Source organism: Bombina bombina, chromosome 1 (assembly GCF_027579735.1).
Source record: "Bombina bombina isolate aBomBom1 chromosome 1, aBomBom1.pri, whole genome shotgun sequence".
Taxonomy (NCBI): domain Eukaryota; kingdom Metazoa; phylum Chordata; class Amphibia; order Anura; family Bombinatoridae; genus Bombina; species Bombina bombina.
In genome coordinates this window covers 495,663,978-495,687,935 of record NC_069499.1, presented here as the reverse complement: position 1 = coordinate 495,687,935, position 23,958 = coordinate 495,663,978, and the positions used below count along the sequence as shown (strand labels likewise).

Genomic DNA, 23,958 nt, shown 5'->3' with positions numbered 1-23,958 from the left:
CACATATACACATTTAATATGTGTGACTATTAACCCTTTAAGGACACAGCTTTCAGTTTGCTCAATTGTTTTATGACGGAAAAATTCCGTCATATGTCCTTAAGAGGTTAAATAAAAACACATAAAATCCCATAATAAAAATAGAATACACGAATACAACATAGAAAGAGAATGTTATACAAAAAATGTTTTACTCACATCTCCATCGGATGGTGCATAATATAAGCCACTGGAGTCAAATTTGTAATCTGGGTTAATAATATCAGGGGTGTAAAATTTATTTAAAATGCTGCGCAGAGTTCGACGATCCCAGTCATCAGTTACTCGTCCTCCATAGTTACACTCCCCAGTCATATATCGTACTGCATCATAAGGTACCTCCTACAACATGAAATGAACATTTTAGCGCACGTACAATATATATATTTATGCTGTTTACTCTGTCTTTATATAGATTTACTTTAATTTTGATAGCGTGATTATTTTGAACATCTGACATTCACATAATTTAGGTAATTGATCCATAATATTTGTGTGATTTCCATGTTTCCTTGCTTTAAAGCTCCCAGGCATTTCCTGGCTACTGTGAATATTTTTAGTTTCTCTAGTACCAGTGAGTTATCTTCTGCCACCAGTCTATAACATTCAAAACAACCCAGAACTCCAGAGAGGTAATTATGGACAATCAATGACACTTTGCTAAGCCCTTTGCTAAATCTACATACTTCAATAGCTGCTTGCAGTGTACATAAAAAAAGGCAAGTCAGACATTAGAGAATGATGCTACAAGAAAGCTAGATTAGTTTTTCTAAAGGGACATGAAACCCTTTTTTTTTCTTTCATAATTTAGACATATTGATCAATTAAAAAAAAACCATAATTTATGCTTACCTGATAAATTTGTTTCTCTTGTAGTGTATCCAGTCCACGGATCATCCATTACTTATGGGATATATTCTACTTCCCAACAGGAAGTTGCAAGAGTCCACCCACAGCAAAGCTGCTATATAGCTCCTCCCCTAACTGCCATTACCAGTCATTCGACCGAAAACATGCAGAGAAAGGAAAACCATAGGGTGCAGTGGTGACTGTAGTTTAATGGAAAAATTACCTGCCTTAAAGTGACAGGGCGGGCCGTGGATTGGATACACTACAAGAGAAACAAATTTATCAGGTAAGCATAAATTATGTTTTCTCTTGTTAAGTGTATCCAGTCCACGGATCATCCATTACTTATGGGATACCAATACCAAAGCTAAAGTACACGGATGATGGGAGGGACAAGGCAGGTACTTAAACGGAAGTTACCACTGCCTGTAAAAAACCCTTTCTCCCAAAAATAGCCTCCGAAGAAGCAAGGTATCAAATTTGTTAAATTTGAAAAAGTATGAAACGCAGACCAAGACTCCGTCTTGTAATCTGTTCAACAGAAGCCACATTTAAAAAAGGCCCAAGTGAAAACCACAGCTCTAGTAGAATGAGCTGTAATCCCTTCAGGAGGCTGCTGTCCAGCAGTCTCATAAGCTAAATGAATTATGCTTTTTAACCAAAAAGACAGAGAGGTTGCTGAAGTCCTTTGACCTCTCCTCTGTCCAGAATAGACAACAAACAAGGTGAATGTTTGATGAAAATCTGTAGTAGCTTGTAAGTAAAACTTTAAAACACGAACCACGTCCAAATTGTGTAATAGACGTTCCTTCTTTGAAGAAGGATTAGGATACAAGAATGGAACAACAATCTCTTGAGTGATATTCTTGTTAGATACCACCTTAGGTAAAAACCCAGGTTGGTACACAGGACTACCTTATCCGTACGGAGAACCAGATAAGGAGAATCACATTGCAACGCAGATAACTCGGAGACTCTATGAGCCGAGGAAATAGCTACCAAAAAGGAACTTTCCAAGATAGAAGTTTGATATCTATGGAATGAAAAGGTTCAAATGGAACTCCTTGAAGAACCTTAAGAACCAGCTTTAAGCTCCATGGCGGAGCAACATTTTTAACCACAGGCTTGGTTCTAACCAAAGCCTGACCAAATGCCTGAACGTCTAGAATACCTGCCAGACGCTTGTGCAAAAGAATAGACAGAGTAGAAATCTGTCCTTTTAAAGAACTAGCTGACAACCCTTTTCTCAAAATCATCTTGGAGAAAAGATAATATCCTGGGAATCCAGACTTTACTCCATGAGTAACCTTTGGATTCATAACAATAAGATATTTACACCATATCTTATGTTAAATTTTCCTAGAGACAGGCTTTTATGCCTGTATTAAGGTATCAATTACTGACTCGGAGAAGCCATGCTTTGATAACATCAAGCGTTCTGTCTCCAGGCAGTCCATCTCAGATTAGTTATATTTAGATGGTTGAAAAGACCCTGAGGTAGAGGGTCCTGTCTCAGAAGCAGAGACCGTGGTGGAAAGGATGACATGTCCACCAGATCTGCATACCAGGTCCTGCGTGGCCACGCAGGCGCTGTCAAAAGCACCAAAGCACTCTCCTGCTTGATCTTGTGCAAACCCCTCCGGAGGGAATTCCCACTCCCCCGGATGAAAAGTCTGACGACTTAGAAAATCTGCCTCCCAGTTCTCAACACCTGGGATAGGGATAGCTTTTAGACAAGAGTGAGTCTCTGTCCAGTGAATTATTTTAAGACTTCTAACATTGCTAGGGAACTTCTGTTCCCCCTTGATGGTTGATGTAAGCCACAGTCGTGATATTGTCCGACTGAAATATGATGTACCTCAGAGTTGCTAACTGAGGCCAAGTCTGAAGAGCATGGAATATCGCTCCCAGTTCAAGAATATTCATTAGAAGGAGGGTCTCCTCCTGAGTCCACTATCCCTGAGCCTTCAGGGAGTTCCAGACTGTATCCCAACCTAAAAGGCTGGCATCTGTTGTAACAATTGTCCCATCTGACCTGCGGAAGGTCATACCCTTGGACAGATGGACCCGAGATAGTCACCAGAGAAGAGAATCTCTGGTTTCTTGGTCCGGATTTAACAGGAGAACAAATCTGTGTAATCCCCGTTCCTCTGGCTGAGCATGCATAGTTGCAGTGGTCTGAAATGTAGGCGTGCAAACGGTACTATGTCCCTTGCCGCTACCATTAAGCCGATTACATTCATGTACTGAGCCACCAAAGGGCGCGGATGGAATGAAGAACACGGCAGAAATTTAGAAACTTTGACAACCTGGACTCCGTCAGGTAAATTTTAATTTCTACAAAATCTATCAGAATCCCTAGGAGGGAAACCCTTGATATTGGGGATAGAGAACTCTTTCCTTGTTCACTTTCCACCCATGCGATCTCAGAAATGCCAGTACTACGTCCGTATGAGACTTGGCAACTTGGATGTTTGACGCCTGTATCAGGATGTCGTCTAAATAAGGGGCCACTTCTATGCCCCGCGGCCTAAGGACCGCCAAAGTGACCCCAGAACCTCCATAAAGATTCTAGGGGCTGTAGTTAACCTAAAGGAAAGAGCTACAAACTGGTAATGCCTGTCTAGAAAGGCAAACCTGAAAAACCGATGGTGATCTTTATGCATCGTAATGTGAGGATAAGCATCCTTCAAATCCATTGTAGTCCTCTATTGACTCTCCTGGATCATAGTTAAGATGGTACGAATAGTTTCCATCTTAAATGATAGAATTCTAAAGAATTTGTTTAAGATCTTTTAGATCCAAAATAGGTCTGAAGGTTTCCTTTCCTTGGGAACCACAAACCGATTTGAGGAAAACTGTGTCCCTGTTCCTCTATTGGAACTAAATGGGTCACGTACACAATGCAAGAATGTCTCTTTCTTTATCTGGTTTGCAGATAAATGTGAAAGGCAAAAACTCCCCTTTTTTGGGGGGGGAAAGCTTTGAAATCCAGAAGATATCTCTGGGGTATAATTTCCAATGCCCAGGGATCCTGGGCATCTCTTGCCCACGCCTGGGCGAAGAATGAAGTCTGCCCCCTATAGGATCCGTTACCAGATAGGGGTCCGTTCCTCATGCTGTTTTAGAGGCAGCAGCAGGCTCCTTGACCTGCTTATCTTTGTTCCAGGTCCGGTTGTCTCCAGACCGCCTTGGACTGAGCAAAAGTTCCCTCTTATTTTGCCTTAGAGGAAGTTGATGCCACACCTGCCTTGAATTTTCGAAAGGCACGGAAATTAGGCCTTTTTTGTCCCTTGATTTGGACCTGTCCTGAGGAAGGGCATGATCTTTTCCTCCAGTGATATAAGTAATAATCTCCTTCAAACTAGGCCTGAATAGGGTCTGCCCCTTGAAGGGAAGTTAAGTAGCTTATTTATTAAAGTCACGACAGCTGACCATGATATAAGCCATAGCGCTTTGCGCGCCAGTATAGTAAAAAACAGAATTCTTAGCCGTTAGTCTAGTCAAAGGAACAAAGGCATCAGAAAACAAAGGAATTGGCTAGCTTAAGTGCTCTAAGCTTGTCAAATATATTCATCCAATGGAGCCTGTAAAGCCTCATCAAGAGAATCAAACCAGAACGCCGCAGCAGCAGTGACAGGAGCAATGCGTGCAAGGGGCTGCAGGATAAAACCTTGTTGAATAAACATTTTTTATCCATTGGATCTAAAAAAGCACAACAGTCCTCGCCAGAGGTAGTGGTACGCTTAGCTAGAGTAGAAACTCTTCTCTCCACCTTAGGAACTGTCTGCCATAAGTCCCGTGTGGTGGCAACTATTAGAAAACATTCTTCTAAAAAATAGGAGGGGAAGAGAACGGCACACCTGGTCTATCCCATTCCTTATGAAAAATTTTAGTAAACCTCTTTAGGTATTGGAAAAACATAAGTACACACCGGCACTGCATATTATTTATCCAGTCTACACAATTTCTCTGGCACTGCGATTGTACACATTCATTCAGAGCAGCTAAAGCCTCCCTGAGCAACAAGTGGAGGTTCTCAAGCATAAATTTTAAATGTAGAAATATCAGAATCAGGTTAAATCATCTTCCCTGAGTCACAAATATCACCCACAGACTAAGCATATTGTGAGGTAGTATCAGACATGGTTCTTAAAGCGTCTGTATGCTCTGTATCTACCCCCAGAGCTGTTTTGCTTTCCTTTAATTTCAGGTAGTCTGACTAATACTGCTGCCAGTGTATTATACACAACCTTTGCCATGTCTTGTAAAATAAACGCTATGGGCGCCATTGATATACTTGGCGCCATTTGAGCGTGAGTCCCTGGAGCGGGAGTCAAAGGGTCTGACACGTGGGGAGAGTTAGTCGGCATAACTTCCCCCTCGACAGAATCCTCTGGTAAAATAAACGCTATGGGTGCCCTTGATGTACTTGGCGCCATTTGAGCGTGAGTCCCTAAAGCGGGAGTCAAAGGGTCTGACACGTGGGGAGAGTTAGTCGGCATAACTTCCCCCTCGACAGAATCCTCTGGTGATAATGTTTTTAAATACAAAAAATGATCTTTATTGTTTAACATGAAATCAGTACATCTGGTACACATTCTAAAATGGGGTTCCACCATGGCTTTAAACATAATAAACACAGAGCCTCCTCTATGTTAGACATGTTAGAACTAATAAAGAGACTAGTAAGCTTGGAAAACACTTTAAATCAAGTTAACAAGCAAATATAACAAACGTTACTGTGCCTTTAAGAGAAACAAATTTTGTCAAAATTTGAAAAACAGTGAAAAAAGGCAGTAAATCAAACGAAATTTTTACAGTACATGTAATAAGTTAACAGAGCATTGCACCCACTTGCAAATGGATGATTAACCCCTTAATGCAAAAAACAGATAAAAAAAAAAAATAAACAACATTTTTTTAAACAGACACAACAAAACTGCCACAGCTGAGCTGTGGATTACCTTCCCTATAACTGTTTCTATGCAAAATTTAAGCCAGCCATGTGGAAAAATTAGGCCCCAATAAGTGTTATCACCAAACATATGTTAAAAAACGATTAAACATGCCAGCAAACGTTTTAAAACACATTCTTATAAGAGTATGTATGTCTATTAATAAGCCTGATCCAGTCGCTATCACTGCATTTAAGGCTTTACTTACATTACTTCGGTATCAGCAGTATTTTCTTAGTCAATTCCATTCCTTAGAAAAATATATTACTGCACATACCTTAGCATATATCTCTATCAATCAGCCTGGTACCAGTCGCTTTCACTGCATTTAAAGGCTGTACTTACATTACTTCGGTATCAGCAGTATTTTCTTAGTCAATTCCATTCCTTAGAAAAATATTTTACTGCACATACCTTATTTGCAGGAAAACCTGCACGCCATTCCCCCTCTGAAGTACCTTACTCCTCAGAATGTGTGAGAACAGCAACTGGATCTTAGTTACGTCTGCTAAGATCATAGAAAAAACGCAGGCAGATTCTTCTTCCAAATACTGCCTGAGATAAACAGCACACTCCGGTGCCATTTAAAAATAACAAACTTTTGATTGAAGAAATAAACTAAGTATAAAAAACCACAGACTCTCACGACCTCCTATCTATGTTGAGACTTGCAAGAGAATGACTGGTAATGGCAGTTAGGGGAGGAGCTATATAGCAGCTTTGCTGTGGGTGGACTCTTGCAACTTCCTGTTGGGAAGGAGAATATATCCCATAAGTAATGGATGATCCGTGGACTGGATACACTTAACAAGAGAAAAACAACCTTTAAAATGTACTCTGTTCTCTTGATATCCCTTTGGTAAGGAGCATACCTGGACAGGTGGCATACACATATGTTGATCACTATATGACAACAGTTTTGCAATAATGCTTCTTAGATTCTTGCACCTGGGCCCTGTGGTTTCTAGTTACGCCTCTGATCTGAATCATGAAAACATAATTTATGCTTACCTGATAAATTTATTTCTCTTGTAGTGTATCCAGTCCACGGATCATCCATTACTTATGGGATATAAACTCCTCCCCAACAGGAAGTGCAAGAGGATTCACCCAGCAGAGCTGCTATATAGCTCCTCCCCTAACTGCCATTACCAGTCATTCGACCGAAAACATGCAGAGAAAGGAAAACCATAGGGTACAGTGGTGACTGTAGTTTAATGGAAAAATTACCTGCCTTAAAGTGACAGGGCGGGCCGTGGACTGGATACACTACAAGAGAAATAAATTTATCAGGTAAGCATAAATTATGTTTTCTCTTGTTAAGTGTATCCAGTCCACGGATCATCCATTACTTATGGGATACCAATACCAAAGCTAAAGTACACGGATGACGGGAGGGACAGGCAGGCTCTTTATACGGAAGGAACCACTGCCTGAAGAACCTTTCTCCCAAAAATAGCCTCCGAAGAAGCAAAAGTGTCAAATTTGGAAAATTTGGAAAAAGTATGAAGAGAAGACCAAGTTGCAGCCTTGCAAATCTGTTCAACAGAAGCCTCATTCTTAAAGGCCCAAGTGGAAGCCACAGCTCTAGTAGAATGTGCTGTAATTCTTTCAGGAGGCTGCTGTCCAGCAGTCTCATAGGCTAACCGTATTATGCTACAAAGCCAAAAGGAGAGAGAGGTAGCCGAAGCTTTTTGACCTCTCCTCTGACCAGAATAAACGACAAACAGGGAAGACGTTTGTCGAAAATCCTTAGTTGCCTGTAGATAAAATTTCAGGGCACGGACTACATCTAGATTGTGTAGCAGACGTTCCTTTTTCGAAGAAGGATTAGGACACAAAGATGTAACCACAATCTCTTGATTGATATTCCTGTTAGTGACCACCTTAGGTAGGAACCCAGGTTTAGTACGCAGAACTACCTTGTCTGAATGAAAAATCAGATAAGGAGAATCACAATGTAAGGCAGATAACTCAGAGACTCTTCGAGCCGAGGAAATCGCCATTAAAAACAGAACTTTCCAAGATAACAACTTGATATCAATGGAATGAAGGGGTTCAAACGGACCCCCCTGTAAAACATTAAGAACTAAGTTCAAACTCCATGGTGGAGCAACAGTTTTAAACACAGGCTTGATCCTAGCTAAAGCCTGACAAAAAGCTTGAACGTCCGGAACTTCTGACAGACGTTTGTGTAAAAGAATGGACAGAGCTGAAATCTGTCCCTTTAAGGAACTAGCGGATAAACCCTTTTCTAAACCTTCTTGTAGAAAAGACAATATCCTCGGAATCCTAACCTTACTCCATGAGTAACTCTTGGATTCGCACCAATATAAGTATTTGCGCCATATCTTATGGTAAATCTTTCTGGTAACAGGCTTCCTAGCCTGTATTAAGGTATCAATAACTGACTCAGAAAAACCACGTTTTGATAAAAACAAGCGTTCAATTTCCAAGCAGTCAGCTTCAGAGAAATTAGATTTTGATGCTTGAAGGGACCCTGGATCAGAAGGTCCTGTTTCAGAGGTAGCGACCAAGGTGGACAGGATGACATGTCCACTAGATCTGCATACCAAGTCCTGCGTGGCCATGCAGGCGTTATTAGAATCACTGATGCTCTCTCCTGTTTGATTCTGGCAATCAATCGAGGAAGCATCGGGAAGGGTGGAAACACATAAGCCATCCCGAAGGTCCAAGGTGCTGTCAAAGCATCTATCAGAACCGCTCCCGGATCCCTGGATCTGGACCCGTAACGAGGAAGCTTGGCGTTCTGTCGAGACGCCATGAGATCTATCTCTGGTTTGCCCCAACGTCGAAGTATTTGGGCAAAGACCTCCGGATGAAGTTCCCACTCCCCCGGATGAAAAGTCTGACGACTTAAGAAATCCGCCTCCCAGTTCTCCACTCCCGGGATGTGGATTGCTGACAGGTGGCAAGAGTGAGACTCTGCCCAGCGAATTATCTTTGATACTTCCATCATTGCTAGGGAGCTTCTTGTCCCTCCCTGATGGTTGATGTAAGCTACAGTTGTGATGTTGTCCGACTGAAACCTGATGAACCCCCGAGTTGTTAACTGGGGCCAAGCCAGAAGGGCATTGAGAACTGCTCTCAATTCCAGAATGTTTATTGGTAGGAGACTCTCCTCCTGATTCCATTGTCCCTGAGCCTTCAGAGAATTCCAGACAGCGCCCCAACCTAGTAGGCTGGCGTCTGTTGTTACAATTGTCCAGTCCGGCCTGCTGAATGGCATCCCCCTGGACAGATGTGGCCGAGAAAGCCACCATAGAAGAGAATTTCTGGTCTCTTGATCCAGATTCAGAGTAGGGGACAAGTCTGAGTAATCCCCATTCCACTGACTTAGCATGCACAATTGCAGCGGTCTGAGATGTAGACGTGCAAAGGGTACTATGTCCATTGCTGCTACCATTAAGCCGATCACCTCCATGCATTGAGCTACTGACGGGTGTTGAATGGAATGAAGGACACGGCATGCATTTTGAAGCTTTGTTAACCTGTCTTCTGTCAGGTAAATCTTCATTTCTACAGAATCTATAAGAGTCCCCAAGAAGGGAACTCTTGTGAGTGGAAAGAGAGAACTCTTCTTTTCGTTCACCTTCCATCCATGCGACCTTAGAAATGACAGTACTAACTCTGTATGAGACTTGGCAGTTTGAAAGCTTGAAGCTTGTATCAGAATGTCGTCTAGGTACGGAGCTACCGCAATTCCTCGCGGTCTTAGTACCGCCAGAAGAGCACACAGAACCTTTGTGAAGATTCTCGGAGCCGTAGCCAATCCGAATGGAAGAGCTACAAACTGGTAATGCCTGTCTAGAAAGGCAAACCTTAGATACCGGTAATGATCTTTGTGAATCGGTATGTGAAGGTAAGCATCCTTTAAATCCACTGTGGTCATGTACTGACCCTTTTGGATCATGGGTAAAATTGTCCGAATAGTTTCCATTTTGAACGATGGAACTCTTAGGAATTTGTTTAGGATCTTTAAATCCAAGATTGGCCTGAAAGTTCCCTCTTTTTTGGGAACCACAAACAGATTTGAGTAAAACCCTTGTCCTTGTTCCGACCGCGGAACCGGATGGATCACTCCCATTAATAAAAGATCTTGTACGCAGCGTAGAAACGCCTCTTTCTTTATTTGGTTTGTTGACAACCTTGACAGATGAAATCTCCCTCTTGGGGGAGAGAATTTGAAGTCTAGAAGGTATCCCTGAGATATGATCTCTAACGCCCAGGGATCCTGGACATCTCTTGCCCAAGCCTGGGCGAAGAGAGAAAGTCTGCCCCCCACTAGATCCGTTCCCGGATCGGGGGCCCTCGATTCATGCTGTCTTAGGGGCAGCAGCAGGTTTCCTGGCCTGCTTGCCCTTGTTCCAGGACTGGTTAGGTCTCCAGCCTTGTCTGTAGCGAGCAACAGCTCCTTCCTGTTTTGGTGCAGAGGAAGTTGATGCTGCTCCTGCTTTGAAATTACGAAAGGAACGAAAATTAGACTGTCTAGCCTTAGGTTTGGCTCTGTCTTGAGGCAGGGCATGGCCTTTACCTACTGTAATGTCAGCGATAATTTCTTTCAACCCGGGCCCGAATAAGGTCTGCCCTTTGAAAGGTATATTAAGCAATTTAGATTTAGAAGTAACGTCAGCTGACCAGGATTTTAGCCACAGTGCTCTGCGTGCCTGAATGGCGAATCCGGAATTCTTAGCCGTAAGTTTAGTTAAATGTACTACGGCATCTGAAATAAATGAGTTAGCTAACTTAAGGGCTTTAAGCTTGTGTGTAATCTCATCTAATGGAGCTGATTCAAGTGTCTCTTCCAGAGACTCAAACCAAAATGCTGCTGCAGCCGTGACAGGCGCAATGCATGTAAGAGGTTGCAATATAAAACCTTGTTGAACAAACATTTTCTTAAGGTAACCCTCTAACTTTTTATCCATTGGATCTGAAAAGGCACAGCTATCCTCCACCGGGATAGTGGTACGCTTAGCTAAAGTAGAAACTGCTCCCTCCACCTTAGGGACCGTTTGCCATAAGTCCCGTGTGGTGGCGTCTATTGGAAACATCTTTCTAAATATCGGAGGGGGTAAGAACGGCACACCGGGTCTATCCCACTCCTTAGTAACAATTTCAGTAAGTCTCTTAGGTATAGGAAAAACGTCAGTACTCGCCGGTACCGCAAAATATTTATCCAACCTACACATTTTCTCTGGTATTGCAACTGTGTTACAATCATTCAGAGCCGCTAACACCTCCCCTAGTAATACACGGAGGTTTTCCAGCTTAAATTTAAAATTTGAAATATCTGAATCCAGTTTGTTTGGATCAGAACCGTCACCCGCAGAATGAAGCTCTCCGTCCTCATGTTCTGCAAATTGTGACGCAGTGTCTGACATGGCCCTAATATTATCAGCGCACTCTGTTCTCACCCCAGAGTGATCACGCTTACCTCTTAGTTCTGGTAATTTAGCCAAAACTTCAGTCATAACAGTAGCCATATCCTGTAATGTGATTTGTAATGGCCGCCCAGATGTACTCGGCGCTACAATATCACGCACCTCCCGAGCGGGAGATGCAGGTACTGACACGTGAGGCGAGTTAGTCGGCATAACTCTCCCCTCGTTGTTTGGTGAAATATGTTCAATTTGTACAGATTGACTTTTATTTAAAGTAGCATCAATACAGTTAGTACATAAATTTCTATTGGGCTCCACTTTGGCTTTAGCACATATAGCACAGATATCTTCCTCTGAATCAGACATGTTTAACACACTAGCAAATAAACTAGCAACTTGGAAATACTTTTCAAGTAATTTACTATAATATGAAAACGTACTGTGCCTATAAGAAGCACAGAAAAAGTTATGACAGTTGAAAATTAATAAACTGAAAAGTTATAGCATCAAATCTTTGTAAAAAACACAATTTTAGCAAAGGATTGCTCCCATTAGCAAAGGATAACTAACCCTGATAGCAGAAAAAAAAAAAAAAAAAAAATACAGAAATAAACGTTTTTTTTTTTTTTTTTATCACAGTCAACTACAATCTCACAGCTCTGCTGTGAGTGATTACCTCCCTCAAAACAAGTTTTGAAGACCCCTGAGTTCTGTAGAGATGAACCGGATCATGCAGGGAAGACAATAAACTTCTGACTGAATTTTTTGATGCGTAGCAAAAGCACCAAAAAAGGTCCCTCCCCCTCACACATAACAGTGAGAGAGATCAGTAAACTGTCATAAATTAAATAAAACGACTGCCAAGTGGAAAAAAATAGTGCCCAAAACATTTTTTCACCCAGTACCTCAGAAAATTAAACGATTTTACATGCCAGCAAAAAATGTTTAACATTAATAAATTGAGTGTTATTAAAAAGCCTGTTGCTAGTCCCTGCAAATTAGGCTAAAGTTTTATGCATACAGTATAATTCCAGTGAAGTGCCATTCCCCAGAATACTGAAGTGTAAAATATACATACATGACAGCCTGATACCAGTTGCTGCTACTGCATTTAAGGCTGAGTTTACATTATATCGGTATGGCAGAATTTTCTCATCAATTCCATTGTCAGAAAATAATAAGCTGCTACATACCTCTTTGCAGATTAATCTGCCTGCTGTCCCCTGATCTGAAGTTTACCTCTCCTCAGATGGCCGAGAAACAGCAATATGATCTTAACTACTCCGGCTAAAATCATAGAAAAACTCAGGTAGATTCTTCTTCAAATTCTACCAGAGAAGGAATAACACACTCCGGTGCTATTATAAAATAACAAACTTTTGATTGAAGGTATGAAACTAAGTATAATCACCACAGTCCTCTCACACATCCTATCTATTTGTTGGGTGCAAGAGAATGACTGGTAATGGCAGTTAGGGGAGGAGCTATATAGCAGCTCTGCTGGGTGAATCCTCTTGCACTTCCTGTTGGGGAGGAGTTAATATCCCATAAGTAATGGATGATCCGTGGACTGGATACACTTAACAAGAGAAATAAAAATGTTGGGCTTCATGCCACTTTAATAATGTATGTTATGAATTGTAGCAACACTAGGACTTTGGAACAGTGAAGCCCGCAGCCAAGTTTATCTGTTTCCAATGCTTCTATTCTGGGCCCCATATTGGGAGCTTTTTGTGTCAGATCGGAGAGAGCAGGAGATATAGCCAATCAAAAGCCACTCCATATATTCAGTAAGAGCATACGCATGCTGCTCTGACTATTGCTATAATACAGGGTCTGGTGCTAAAGGGAGCCTTAGCTGCAAGTTTCATGGCTCTTCTTTACAGCCTACAATTAAAGTTAACATCTATAACGTTAATAGAAGACAATTTACCAACATATACAATGCTGAAAAAGGAGTGTTTAGCGTATTCTTACCTCATATTGATTTAGAAACATGTGCAGTTGTTGAACACTGATCCTCATATCTGTCTCATTGAATTCATAGGGAATATTCCATCCCAAAGGACCAAATTTCCTTCTTTCTTGAACCAAAGCATGGAAGAAGCACAGACCAAACAGCATTTTCTTGAACTCCATCTTTTCCATGAAACAAAGGTTAAATGTTTGTAAGACATGAAGTATGAAATTATTTTAGTGTTGTACTGACTGTTATATGTATATATATGTGTGTGTGTGTGTGTTTCTGTATTGGGCTACATGATTCAGTGACTTTCTGTGTTTTGTAGACATCTTTAAAAATAGAATATTAAATAGGAAAAACATGTTCATTCAAAAGCTGTATCATATAATTCAGATGGTAGTTCGAGAATATCACTGGCGCGATCCGATATATGGCGTAGTTTTCGGCGCAAGCGAGGGAACCCACGCCGCTCGTAGTTTCACCTCGCACATCAGGGTATTACATATACCCGCCGGCAGTTCCTAAAGTGCCGTAAGTCTGATAAACTAGCGATGTCCAGAAATAAGCGTAACTACAAATTTCTGGAGTCGCTAGTGACTTACGGCACTTTAGAAACTGCCGGTGCCTAAGAAAAGTTAAAAATATAACTGTCTAACACGCCTCCCAAAAATAAGCCCGATACGTATCCCCCTATATCCGCAATCCCCCCTCTCACTCCTAATAATAAATGTATTAACCCCTAGACCAACAACCCCCCACAACGCAATAAGCCTAATTATTAACCCCTAAACCTCCATAGCCCACACCGCAATAAACCTATCCTAGTATTAACCCCTAAACCGCCGCTCCCAGAGCCCACCGTCACCTACATTATATGTATTAACCCCTAAACCGTCGCTCCCAGACCCCGCCGCACCTAAATAAAGTGTTTAACCCCTAAACCGCCGTTCCCGGACCCCGCCGCCACCTACATTAAATTTATTAACCCCTAATCTGACCCCTCTACACCGCCGCCACCTACATTAAATTTATTAACCCCTAATCTGACCCCCCTACACCGCCGCCACCTACATTAAATTTATTACCCCCTAAACCTAAGTCTAACCCTAACACCCCTCTAACTTAATTATTATTTAAATAAATCTAAATAATATTACTATTATTAACTAAATTATTCCTATTTAAAACTAAATACTTACCTATAAAATAAACCCTAAGATAGCTACAATATAATTAATAGTTACATTGTAGCTATTTCAGGATTTATTTTTATTTTACAGGCAACTTTGTATTAGGTACAATAGCTATTAAATAGTTAATAACTATTTAATAGCTACCTAGTTAAAATAATTACAAAATTACCTGTAAAATAAATCCTAACCTAAGTTACAAATACACCTAACACTACACTATCAATAAATTAATTAAATAAATTAACTACAATTATCTAAAATAAAATACAATTAAATAAACTAAACTATAGTACAAAAAAAACAAACACTAAATTACAAAAAATAAAAAAATATTACAAGAAGTTTAAACTAATTACACCTAATCTAAGCCCCCTAATAAAATAAAAAAGCCCCCCAAAATAATAAAATGCCCTTCCCTACACTAAATTACAAATAGCCCTTAAAAGGGCCTTTTGCGGGGCATTGCCCCAAAGTAATCAGCTCTTTTACCTGTAAAAAAAAGAACAATCCCCCTCCAACATTACAACCCACCACCCACACACCCCTACTCTAAAAACCACCCGATCCCCCCTTAAAAAAAACTAACACTACCCCATTGAAGATCACCCTACCTTGAGCCGTCTTCACCCAGCCGGGCTGAAGTCTTCATCCGATGGGGCAAAAAAGGACATCCAGACCAGCAGAAGTCTTCATCCTATCCGGGCAGAAGAGGACATCCGGACCGGCAGACATCTTCATCCAAGTGGCATCTTCTATCTTCATCCATCCGACGAGGAGCGGCTCCATCTTGAAGACATCCAGCGTGGAGCATCCTTCCTGGCCGACGGACTAACAACGAATGACGGTTCCTTTAAATGACATCATCCAAGATGGTGTCCCTAGAATTCCGATTGAAGTTCAATCCGATTGGCTGAATGGATCAGCCAATAGAATTCAAGGTCAATTCTATTGGCTGATCTAATCAGCCAATCGGATTGAACTTCAATCCAATTGGCTGATTAAATCAGCCAATCGGCTTTTTCCTACCTTAATTCCGATTGGCTGATAGAATCCTATCAGCCAATCGGAATTCGAGGGATGCCACCTTGGATGACGTCATTTAAAGGAACCGTCATTCGTCGTTAGTCCGTTGGCCAGGAAGGATGCTCAGCGCTGGATGTCTTCAAGATGGAGCCGCTCCTCGTCAGATGGATGAAGACAGAAGATGCCGCTTGGATTAAGATATCTGCCGGTCCGGATGTCCTCTTCTGCCCGGATAGGATGAAGACTTCTGCCGGTCTGGATGTCCTCTTCTGCCCCATCGGATGAAGACTTCGGCCCGGCTGGGGAAAGACGGCTCAAAGTAGGGTGATCTTCAATGGGGTAGTGTTAGGTTTTTTTAAGGGGGGATCGGGTGGGTTTTAGAGTAGGGGTGTGTGGGTGATGGGTTGTAATGTTGGGGGGGATTGTTCTTTTTTTTACAGGTAAAAGAGCTGATTACTTTGGGGCAATGCCCCGCAAAAGGCCCTTTTAAGGGCTATTTGTAATTTATAGGGTAGGGCATTTTATTATTTTGGGGGGCTTTTTTATTTTATTAGGGGGCTTAGATTAGGTGTAATTAGTTTAAACTTCTGGTAATATTTTTTTATTTTTTGTAATTTAGTGTTTGTTTTTTTTGTACTATAGTTTAGTTTATTTAATTCTATTTTATTTTAGATAATTGTAGTTAATTTATTTAATTAATTTATTTATAGTGTAGTGTTAGGTGTATTTGTAACTTAGGTTAGGATTTATTTTACAGGTAATTTTGTAATTATTTTAACTAGGTAGCTATTAAATAGTTATTAACTATTTGATAGCTATTGTACCTAGTTAAAATAAATACAAAGTTGCCTGTAAAATAAAAATAAATCCTAAAATAGCTACAATGTAATTATTAATTATATTGTAGCTATCTTAGGGTTTATTTTATAGGTAAGTATTTAGTTTTAAATAGGAATAATTTAGTTAATAATAGTAATATTATTTAGATTTATTTAAATAATAATTAAGTTGGGGGGTGTTAGGGTTAGACTTAGGTTTAGGGGTAATAAATTTAATGTAGGTGGCGGCGGTGTAGGGGGTCAGATTAGGGGTAATAAATTTAATGTAGGTGGCGGCGGTGTAGGCGGGTCAGATTAGGGGTTAATAAATTTAATGTAGGTGGCGGCGGGGTTAAACACTTTATTTAGGGGCGGTGGGGTCCGGGAGCGGGGTTTAGAGATTAATACATATAATGTAGGTGGCGGTGGGCTCCGGGAGCGGCGGTTTAGGGGTTAATACACTTTATTAGGTATTGCGGTGGGGGATTGCGGTTGAAAGGTAGATAGACATTGCGCATGCGTTAGTTGTTAGGTTTTTTTTTGCTGGCATTTTAGGGAGTTACGGTGCTCCCATACTCAGTGCAAGGCCTGCTACGGCTGCATTTTATGGCGAGGTGAAAATGGAGTAAGATTTCTCCATTTTCGCCACGTAAGGCCTTGCGCTGGATATTGGATAACGATTTACAATGCGGTCCCATGTTAGCATATGGGAGTAAGAATTGCGGGCGACAGGTGAAATATACGGGCGTAAGTTGTATGCTACGCCGTATATGTGATACCAAACCCGCGCAAAAACCGGCGTTGCCGGCTTTTGCGGGTGACGCTGCATATCGGATGGGGCCCCAAGCTTTTAATTTTTATACACTTTAAGGGACATGAAAACCCGCATTGTTTCTTTCATTAATTAGAATAAGCATTCAATTTTAAACAACTTTTCAATTTACTTATATTTTCAGAATTTGCTTAATTCTCTTGATATCCTTTATTAAAATGCATATCTCAATAGGCTCAGAAGCTGCTGATTGGTGGCTGCACATATATGCCTCCTATGATTGGCTCACAGATGTGCATCACTATTTTTTCAACAAGGTATATCTAAAGAATGAAGCAAATTAGATAATAGAAGTCAATTGGAATGTTGTTTAAAATAAAATTCTCTATCTCATGAAAGAAACATTTTGGGTTTTGTGTCCCTTTAAACATAAAAATGTTTTTATAATAAATTAACTACAGTAGGGTGGTCCTTTAACATTGCTAATTCAGTGTGAGTAACAGCGCTGCAGTGAATTCTTCACTGACATTTCATAATTTAACTCATTTGCATTCTAAGAAAAAGGAAAACACTTTTAAGGCAAATACACCTAATCACGAGACAGCAGGTGGTTTGAAAATAGCTAATGACCTTATATTACTTATTAATTCAAAATACAGCCCTGAGATTCCAACAATCAGGTTTTGCAATCTTTGTTTCATTACTATAAATACATATTGTTTGCATTATTTTATCAGAATACACACTGCTATATGATTACAACATCAGCGTAATGCAATTATTTTGTTAACATTTGGCTTCTGGATTAGTAATGAGCTGTAAAAATAGCTACTGTGTGAATCAACTATAAAATGTGGTTAAAAAAATAGGATGGATATTGGAGCTAATAAACAGAACTAACCATTTTTTTGCAGCTACTGAAAAACTCTGGATCAGAGATAGGATCCATCAGGTATGAGCGAATGATATTAGCACGCAAACCTTTGGGTGCCTCATTAGTCATTTTCACACCGTTCTGCAGTACAGACACAGGGAAGTTTGGTGATGGATAACTTGTAAGCCAAAGGCGGAAATCTGGATGTGTAGTCTCAGGATTAAGCTCCTGTGGAATTAGAAAGAATTTAAATACAAACATACGCTGCAATTTGATTTCAACATGTCATAAATATTTAGCACAAGGTATCAGCCGTATATATATTTTTTCTTTTTACCTTTAACTTGCTTCCTTCTATGAAAGATGGAATATGTTTTGCAGCTACTAAATTCTGGGTCTGTACAGGTACCCCAAACAATATTATATTACATAGTATCAGATTAGTTGACAGCATCAGGGTCTTGTTATTTATACGTTACTGTAAACCTCAAATGAAAATGTCAAACTTATCCTACTAGTTTTACGATGTATTTATTTTTAATAAAAAGGAGAACAGCACAGGTTTGTCTTTCTACTTTTTCTCTACCACTGGAAAGAAATAAAAACTGTGATAATTGTAATTACCCATCTAAGATAAAATCAATCTGTTGGATGGAGCTGCGTCTACAATTTATATATATATATATGTATATGTTGCGGGTAAAGTAAGAAATTGGGTAATCCTAGCATTACCTGGGTAAACCTGACATTACCAAAATGTCTGTGGGTAATCCCGATGTAACATGATGAATCTTCTCAGAGTGCGTTAAGTCACTGCATCAAACATATATACGATGCACTGTAATTCACACATCTTCACTATGTTTTTGCCTCCACCTGGGGGGTTCAAGGGGGGCAATGGGGAATTTACATTAGATCGGGCTTTACCCACAGCCACTTGGGTAATGTCAGGTTTACCCGGGTAATCTTAGGATTACCTGGATTTCTGACTATACACGTAACATATATATATATATATTATTATTATTATGTTTTGTGAACAAGGTGGGTGTAGCATTCTATACTTCAGAGCAATCATTTCTTTAGAGAAACATAGATGGTAATATTTAAAATATTCTGTTTTAGATCGTCCAAATGTTTCAAGTTTCTATCAGTAAAGGTAGCTTATTTGAAACATCAGACACAATTCCGGTATAATACTACTTATATTCCTCCTGCAATGGTGAGAACATTTCCTTTAAAGCAGATGGATTTAGCTGTAAATCCTTGTATTAGTTCTCTGTGACCTTGCACAAGTCACACAAAATGTTTCCAAATAGAATTCGAGAAATCAATAACTCCACTTAGCTGGATCCTAATACAGCTGTAAATAATCACACATACAACACAAAGTTGCAGGTTATGCTGTGTTGGGAAGATTAAAGGTAAGAAGATATCAAGAAACATGGTTTCAGTGTGAAACCAATACATTTTTAAACAAGTATCACTATCTCTCCCCTTTTAAGGAGCTACAAACTGAGGTCACCTATAATTTTAAAGGGACATTAAACACTTTGAGATAGTAATATAAAATGCTAAATCTTATATTTATATATTAAAAAAAACCTCTACAATATACTTTCATTATTTATTTTGTCCCCCTTTCCTGTAATTCCATCCTCAAATTGTGAGTATTTTAGTCCCTTTTAGAAATGTAGAACACTATAACATTCCACACAGTCATTTTGCACACTCTAGTGAACTAATTATAATTGTCCCAAATTGGCCACAGCAGAGAAAGTAACCTAAGTTACAACATGGCAGCTCCCATTGTTGCTAACATTTTACACTTATTGTGTCACTATTTAAACAACTAATGAAACTTTAAAAAATATATCTACATGTTATTCTCAGATTAATCTTTTCTTTGAATGCATCACTCTATCTAGCATATATTTAGTGTTTAATGCCCCTTTAAGAGTAAATTAACTAAAAAGGAATATGCTAACTAACAGATTTCCGCAATACCCTTTAAAGGTGCAGAGGCCAACAATGAACCTTTAAGGGTTATTACAGAAGTTTGAGTTTTGATTTCCAAAATATTAATAATATTTACTTTTAGTGAGTTGCACCCCCAGCAAGTAATACATGGCTCTATTTTGTGAAGAAAATGTGTTCACAAATAAAATATCTGTAACTGCATTGAAACAAAAGGCTCAGTTTATCAAACTGTGGAGATAGCTTTAGAGCCTTTATGGTGCAGGTGCCAATGCTAGCATCTGTGACACTTATGATGTGGCAGAGGTAACTCCCCCCAAACTCACTTGTCTAGGGTGAGTGACAGGTCCCGTTTTGGCAGCCGGTGGAACTGCACAAACAGTTGCTTTAGCAATTATAAATGCAAATATAGAAATTATTACAAAGTACGAAGACATACTCATACCTAAAGATAACAACAAAAATTACACCTTAGTTAATTTGCCTTTTATATAAAAAGTCATATTTTTTTGAAAATCTGATAATGTGGATGTATTATGATATCTAAATTTATATTAATTGCTTATAAATGTATTGTATGGTAGGAAGTCCAGACTTAAGTCTTAAACATATAGAAGTTTAAAATATCATAGAAATATATAATATATAAAATACATATATAGCAGTCCAGAGATAGCGCACTCTCATCTATAATTTGCACATGCCAGGGTGCCAGACAGGTTGACATATAAAGAGCAATGAGACAGACCTCACTGGTCATTTTATACAGCAAACAAGCTTTAATGTAGCACTTCATTAAAGCTTGTTTGCTGTGTAAAAGGACCAATGGGTGCTGTCTCATTGCTCTTTATATAATATGAGAGAGATAGAGAGAGAAAGAATAACTCATTGTGCAGTTCATTAACAAATCTAGACAGGCCAGAAGGATTGTTTTTCCCACGGAAAACCTCTGAATTACATTGTTTCCAATGCAGCAAAGGATTCTGGGTAATATATGCAAATGAGGTTCACGACACACATTTTTACTTCAAGACTGCTTTTCAGCAGATTCCCTTTGCGCCAAAGCATCGCTGTTACAGTGATGCTTTGGCGTAAAGGGCATCTACTGAAAAGCAGACTTAAGGTAAAAATGTGTGTCATTGTGAACCTCATTTGCATATCTTACCCAGAATCCTTTGCTGCATTGGAAACAATGTAATTCAGAGGTTTTCTGTGGGAAAAACAAGCCTTCTGGCCTGTCTAGATTTGTTAAATGAACTACACAATTAGTTATTTTCTCTATATTTTGTGCGTAGTGGAGGATTTTAAACTGACTTTTTACCTTATATATATAAATAACATCCAAAAAATCAGGCACTCTCCGGTTTTAAATTCCACAGTTTCTTTATTGTGACGTTTCAGGGTCTTTAGTCCCTTCCTCAGACTCAAAAAACATATACAATAACCATCAAACTTACCCTCCTACATAAACCCCACACCGTGCATCAGATTCAACTCAGGTGTGTCGGATCGGCGTCCCATTAGCGCTACTGTGCATGTGCCAACGGCCCATTACAGCAACACACCTGGGCCAAATCAAAAAAGCAAAAGCATAAGTACAGTTAAGTGCATATTAACACTGCAAGCAAATACTAGGTAGCCATATTACTACCCAATTAGCGTCAGAGCTTCAATTTGATGAGCACCCAATTAGAGTCAGACTGGACATTAGCCGAAACACGGGCAATTATGAGCGCAACAAGTCCTAGGTTAAACATAAAAGTTCTCCAAGTGATGTCTCTATCCGTTAACCGTATAATCAATTGCTACAAATCAATCACTAACTCATTGCTTACACGTGAATCAAACATCTGACAAAAGTAATATGCACGAGATGTCATTAATCGAATACATCTGTTCACAATAATATCAAACCAACAGGGTTGATACCCTGAACCAGACTTCTGACGATTTGAAATTCAAGTTGACATCTTCAAAAACACACATCGACTTTCTGGATCTTAGAATTTTTAAAAAAACAACAACATCTTGAAACGACTCTCTATAGCAAGGAGACTGATAGGAACTCCCTACTTAGGGCTGACAGCTGCCATCCCCCTTAAACAAGCCCTTCCCAAATCACAATTTAAAAGAGTGATTAGGAATAACTCTGTGAAATCACTAAGGGATGAACAACTCATGGATATGAATAGAAAATTCCGAAACAGGGGGTACTATGAGAAGAATCTACAAGCCACAATGAATGAAGTTGGAAACCTTACCGAAGAGGAGGCCCTAAAGAAAAAGAACCCCAACACTGAAACGGAGAAGAAACTCACCTTTGTGACTACATTTACTCCTGACAAATGGGAAGCACCAGTAATCCTGGGAAACGATCAGAAGTGATAAAGGTCTTCTGCTACATAACTATGATGTCCCTAGGATTGGGTATAAAAGAGGCAGGTCACTACAGGATATCTTGATGAGACCGGATTTTAAACCAAGCTACAATCCAGGCACTTGGTTGGGAACACCCAGAAAGGGATGGTATAGGTGCAGTGGATGCACCCCTTGTAATGGCCTAACCCAAGGTAAATTCTTTACGCACCCCTGGACCAACAAAAGATATAACATAAGATTTCGCCTGACCTGCACCACTAAGTATGTGGTATACTTGCTACATTGTAGCTGTGGAAGGTACTATGTAGGTAAAACGAATGACGACCTGAGGACCCGCATGGCCAATCATAGATGTGCTATCAGAAGTGCCTTGGCAACGGGCAAGATGGACCAACCGGTCACAAAACACTTCCAACTGGCCAAACACTCAGCATCGGAGCTTAAATATATGATCATCGATCATGTCCCACCTCTGCTAGGGGTGGGGATAGAGCAAAACTCTTGTTACAGATAGAGAGCAGATGGATCTTTACTCTACAAACGTTAATACCTAGAGGACTGAATACCAATATGGACATGCACTGCTTCCTCTGAAATGCTAATCTACTTTGATATTGTATATTATACATCATGGTTCATCAGGTAGTTAGTTGTATTATGGCATAGGTGTTAAAGATGCAATGGATGTCAATTAATTTACAATTTCAATTTTGTATATATAAGCTTAGACCTGTTTAGACTTTGTGCCCCTGTGGACTTGGATTAAGGAGTGATGCAGGCTGTTATACCTGCCTATTGACCTATCAACTGAGAATGTATGTGTTTATATGCTGGACATCAGTATTGCTTACCTGTTAAACATAGTTAGTGTTATTGAATAGGGAAGTGCTACCCACTCACACAGGATTACAATAGCCATTAGCCCCTTGAGTTTCCATTTGGAATAGTATGCTAGTTCCTAGTTATATACAGGTTAGTGGGCATTGAAGCGTTCTCTAGTATAGTACAATATATGGATATTAAGTTTGTTAAGGGTAATTATGCTAATCCCAATATGCTAGCGCTATATTCAGGTTCAGTCATTTATATTTATTTATATAGTCTAACATCAGATATACCTACACATAGACTGATTGATTAAAACTGGATACATGTACATGCAGTATAGAATAACTATGTGAACCTTGTCACAATCAGCGTTTGTTCTCCCATAGATAAAATGTCTTAAACAGGATAAGCAATAGCCACTGGACAAACATCCATGGGGGCTGTATGCTATACTCTAATAGGGCACATGTTAATTGACAATATAGCACTGATCTAGAGTACGTATGCTATGAGGATCTGAAGTGCAAGTTAAAGTAAACACATAGTAGAATGATGACTATTGTATTGTATTTTATTCCAGCTAGCGATGCGTTTATTGTATTGCCTTTACGTAGGGGATTTTTATTTATATACATGACAGCGTATCTATATATCTAACACGAGTGGCCACTAATTAGCAGGCTTTCTGTGATGACACATGCGGCAGCGGTAAACACTTGTGTGATATCATTATGAACAGATGCATTCAATTAGTCTTTTATAGATTACTGTTGTCTGAGGTTTGACATATTTTTACGCATTAAGCGGGTGATTGGCTTTTAACATCCGGCTACACGACTAACGGATGTAACATATGCTTTGTGTAGACCTATCTATAACAGCT

The 23,958-nt window shown here is 39.7% G+C and overlaps 1 protein-coding gene across 1 annotated transcript in view; it reads right to left on the bottom strand.

The window, feature by feature from the left end:
• Window positions 1-23,958, bottom strand: part of DNAH7 (dynein axonemal heavy chain 7) — a 784,664-nt gene that overhangs the window by 113,228 nt on the left and 647,478 nt on the right. Inside the window, exons 55-57 of the mRNA XM_053698573.1 lie at window positions 17,919-18,119; window positions 13,226-13,387; window positions 199-381 (exon numbers count right to left, since the gene is read on the bottom strand). Coding sequence (XP_053554548.1) covers window positions 199-381; window positions 13,226-13,387; window positions 17,919-18,119 — 546 coding nt within the window. The remainder of the gene's footprint in view (window positions 1-198; window positions 382-13,225; window positions 13,388-17,918; window positions 18,120-23,958) is intronic.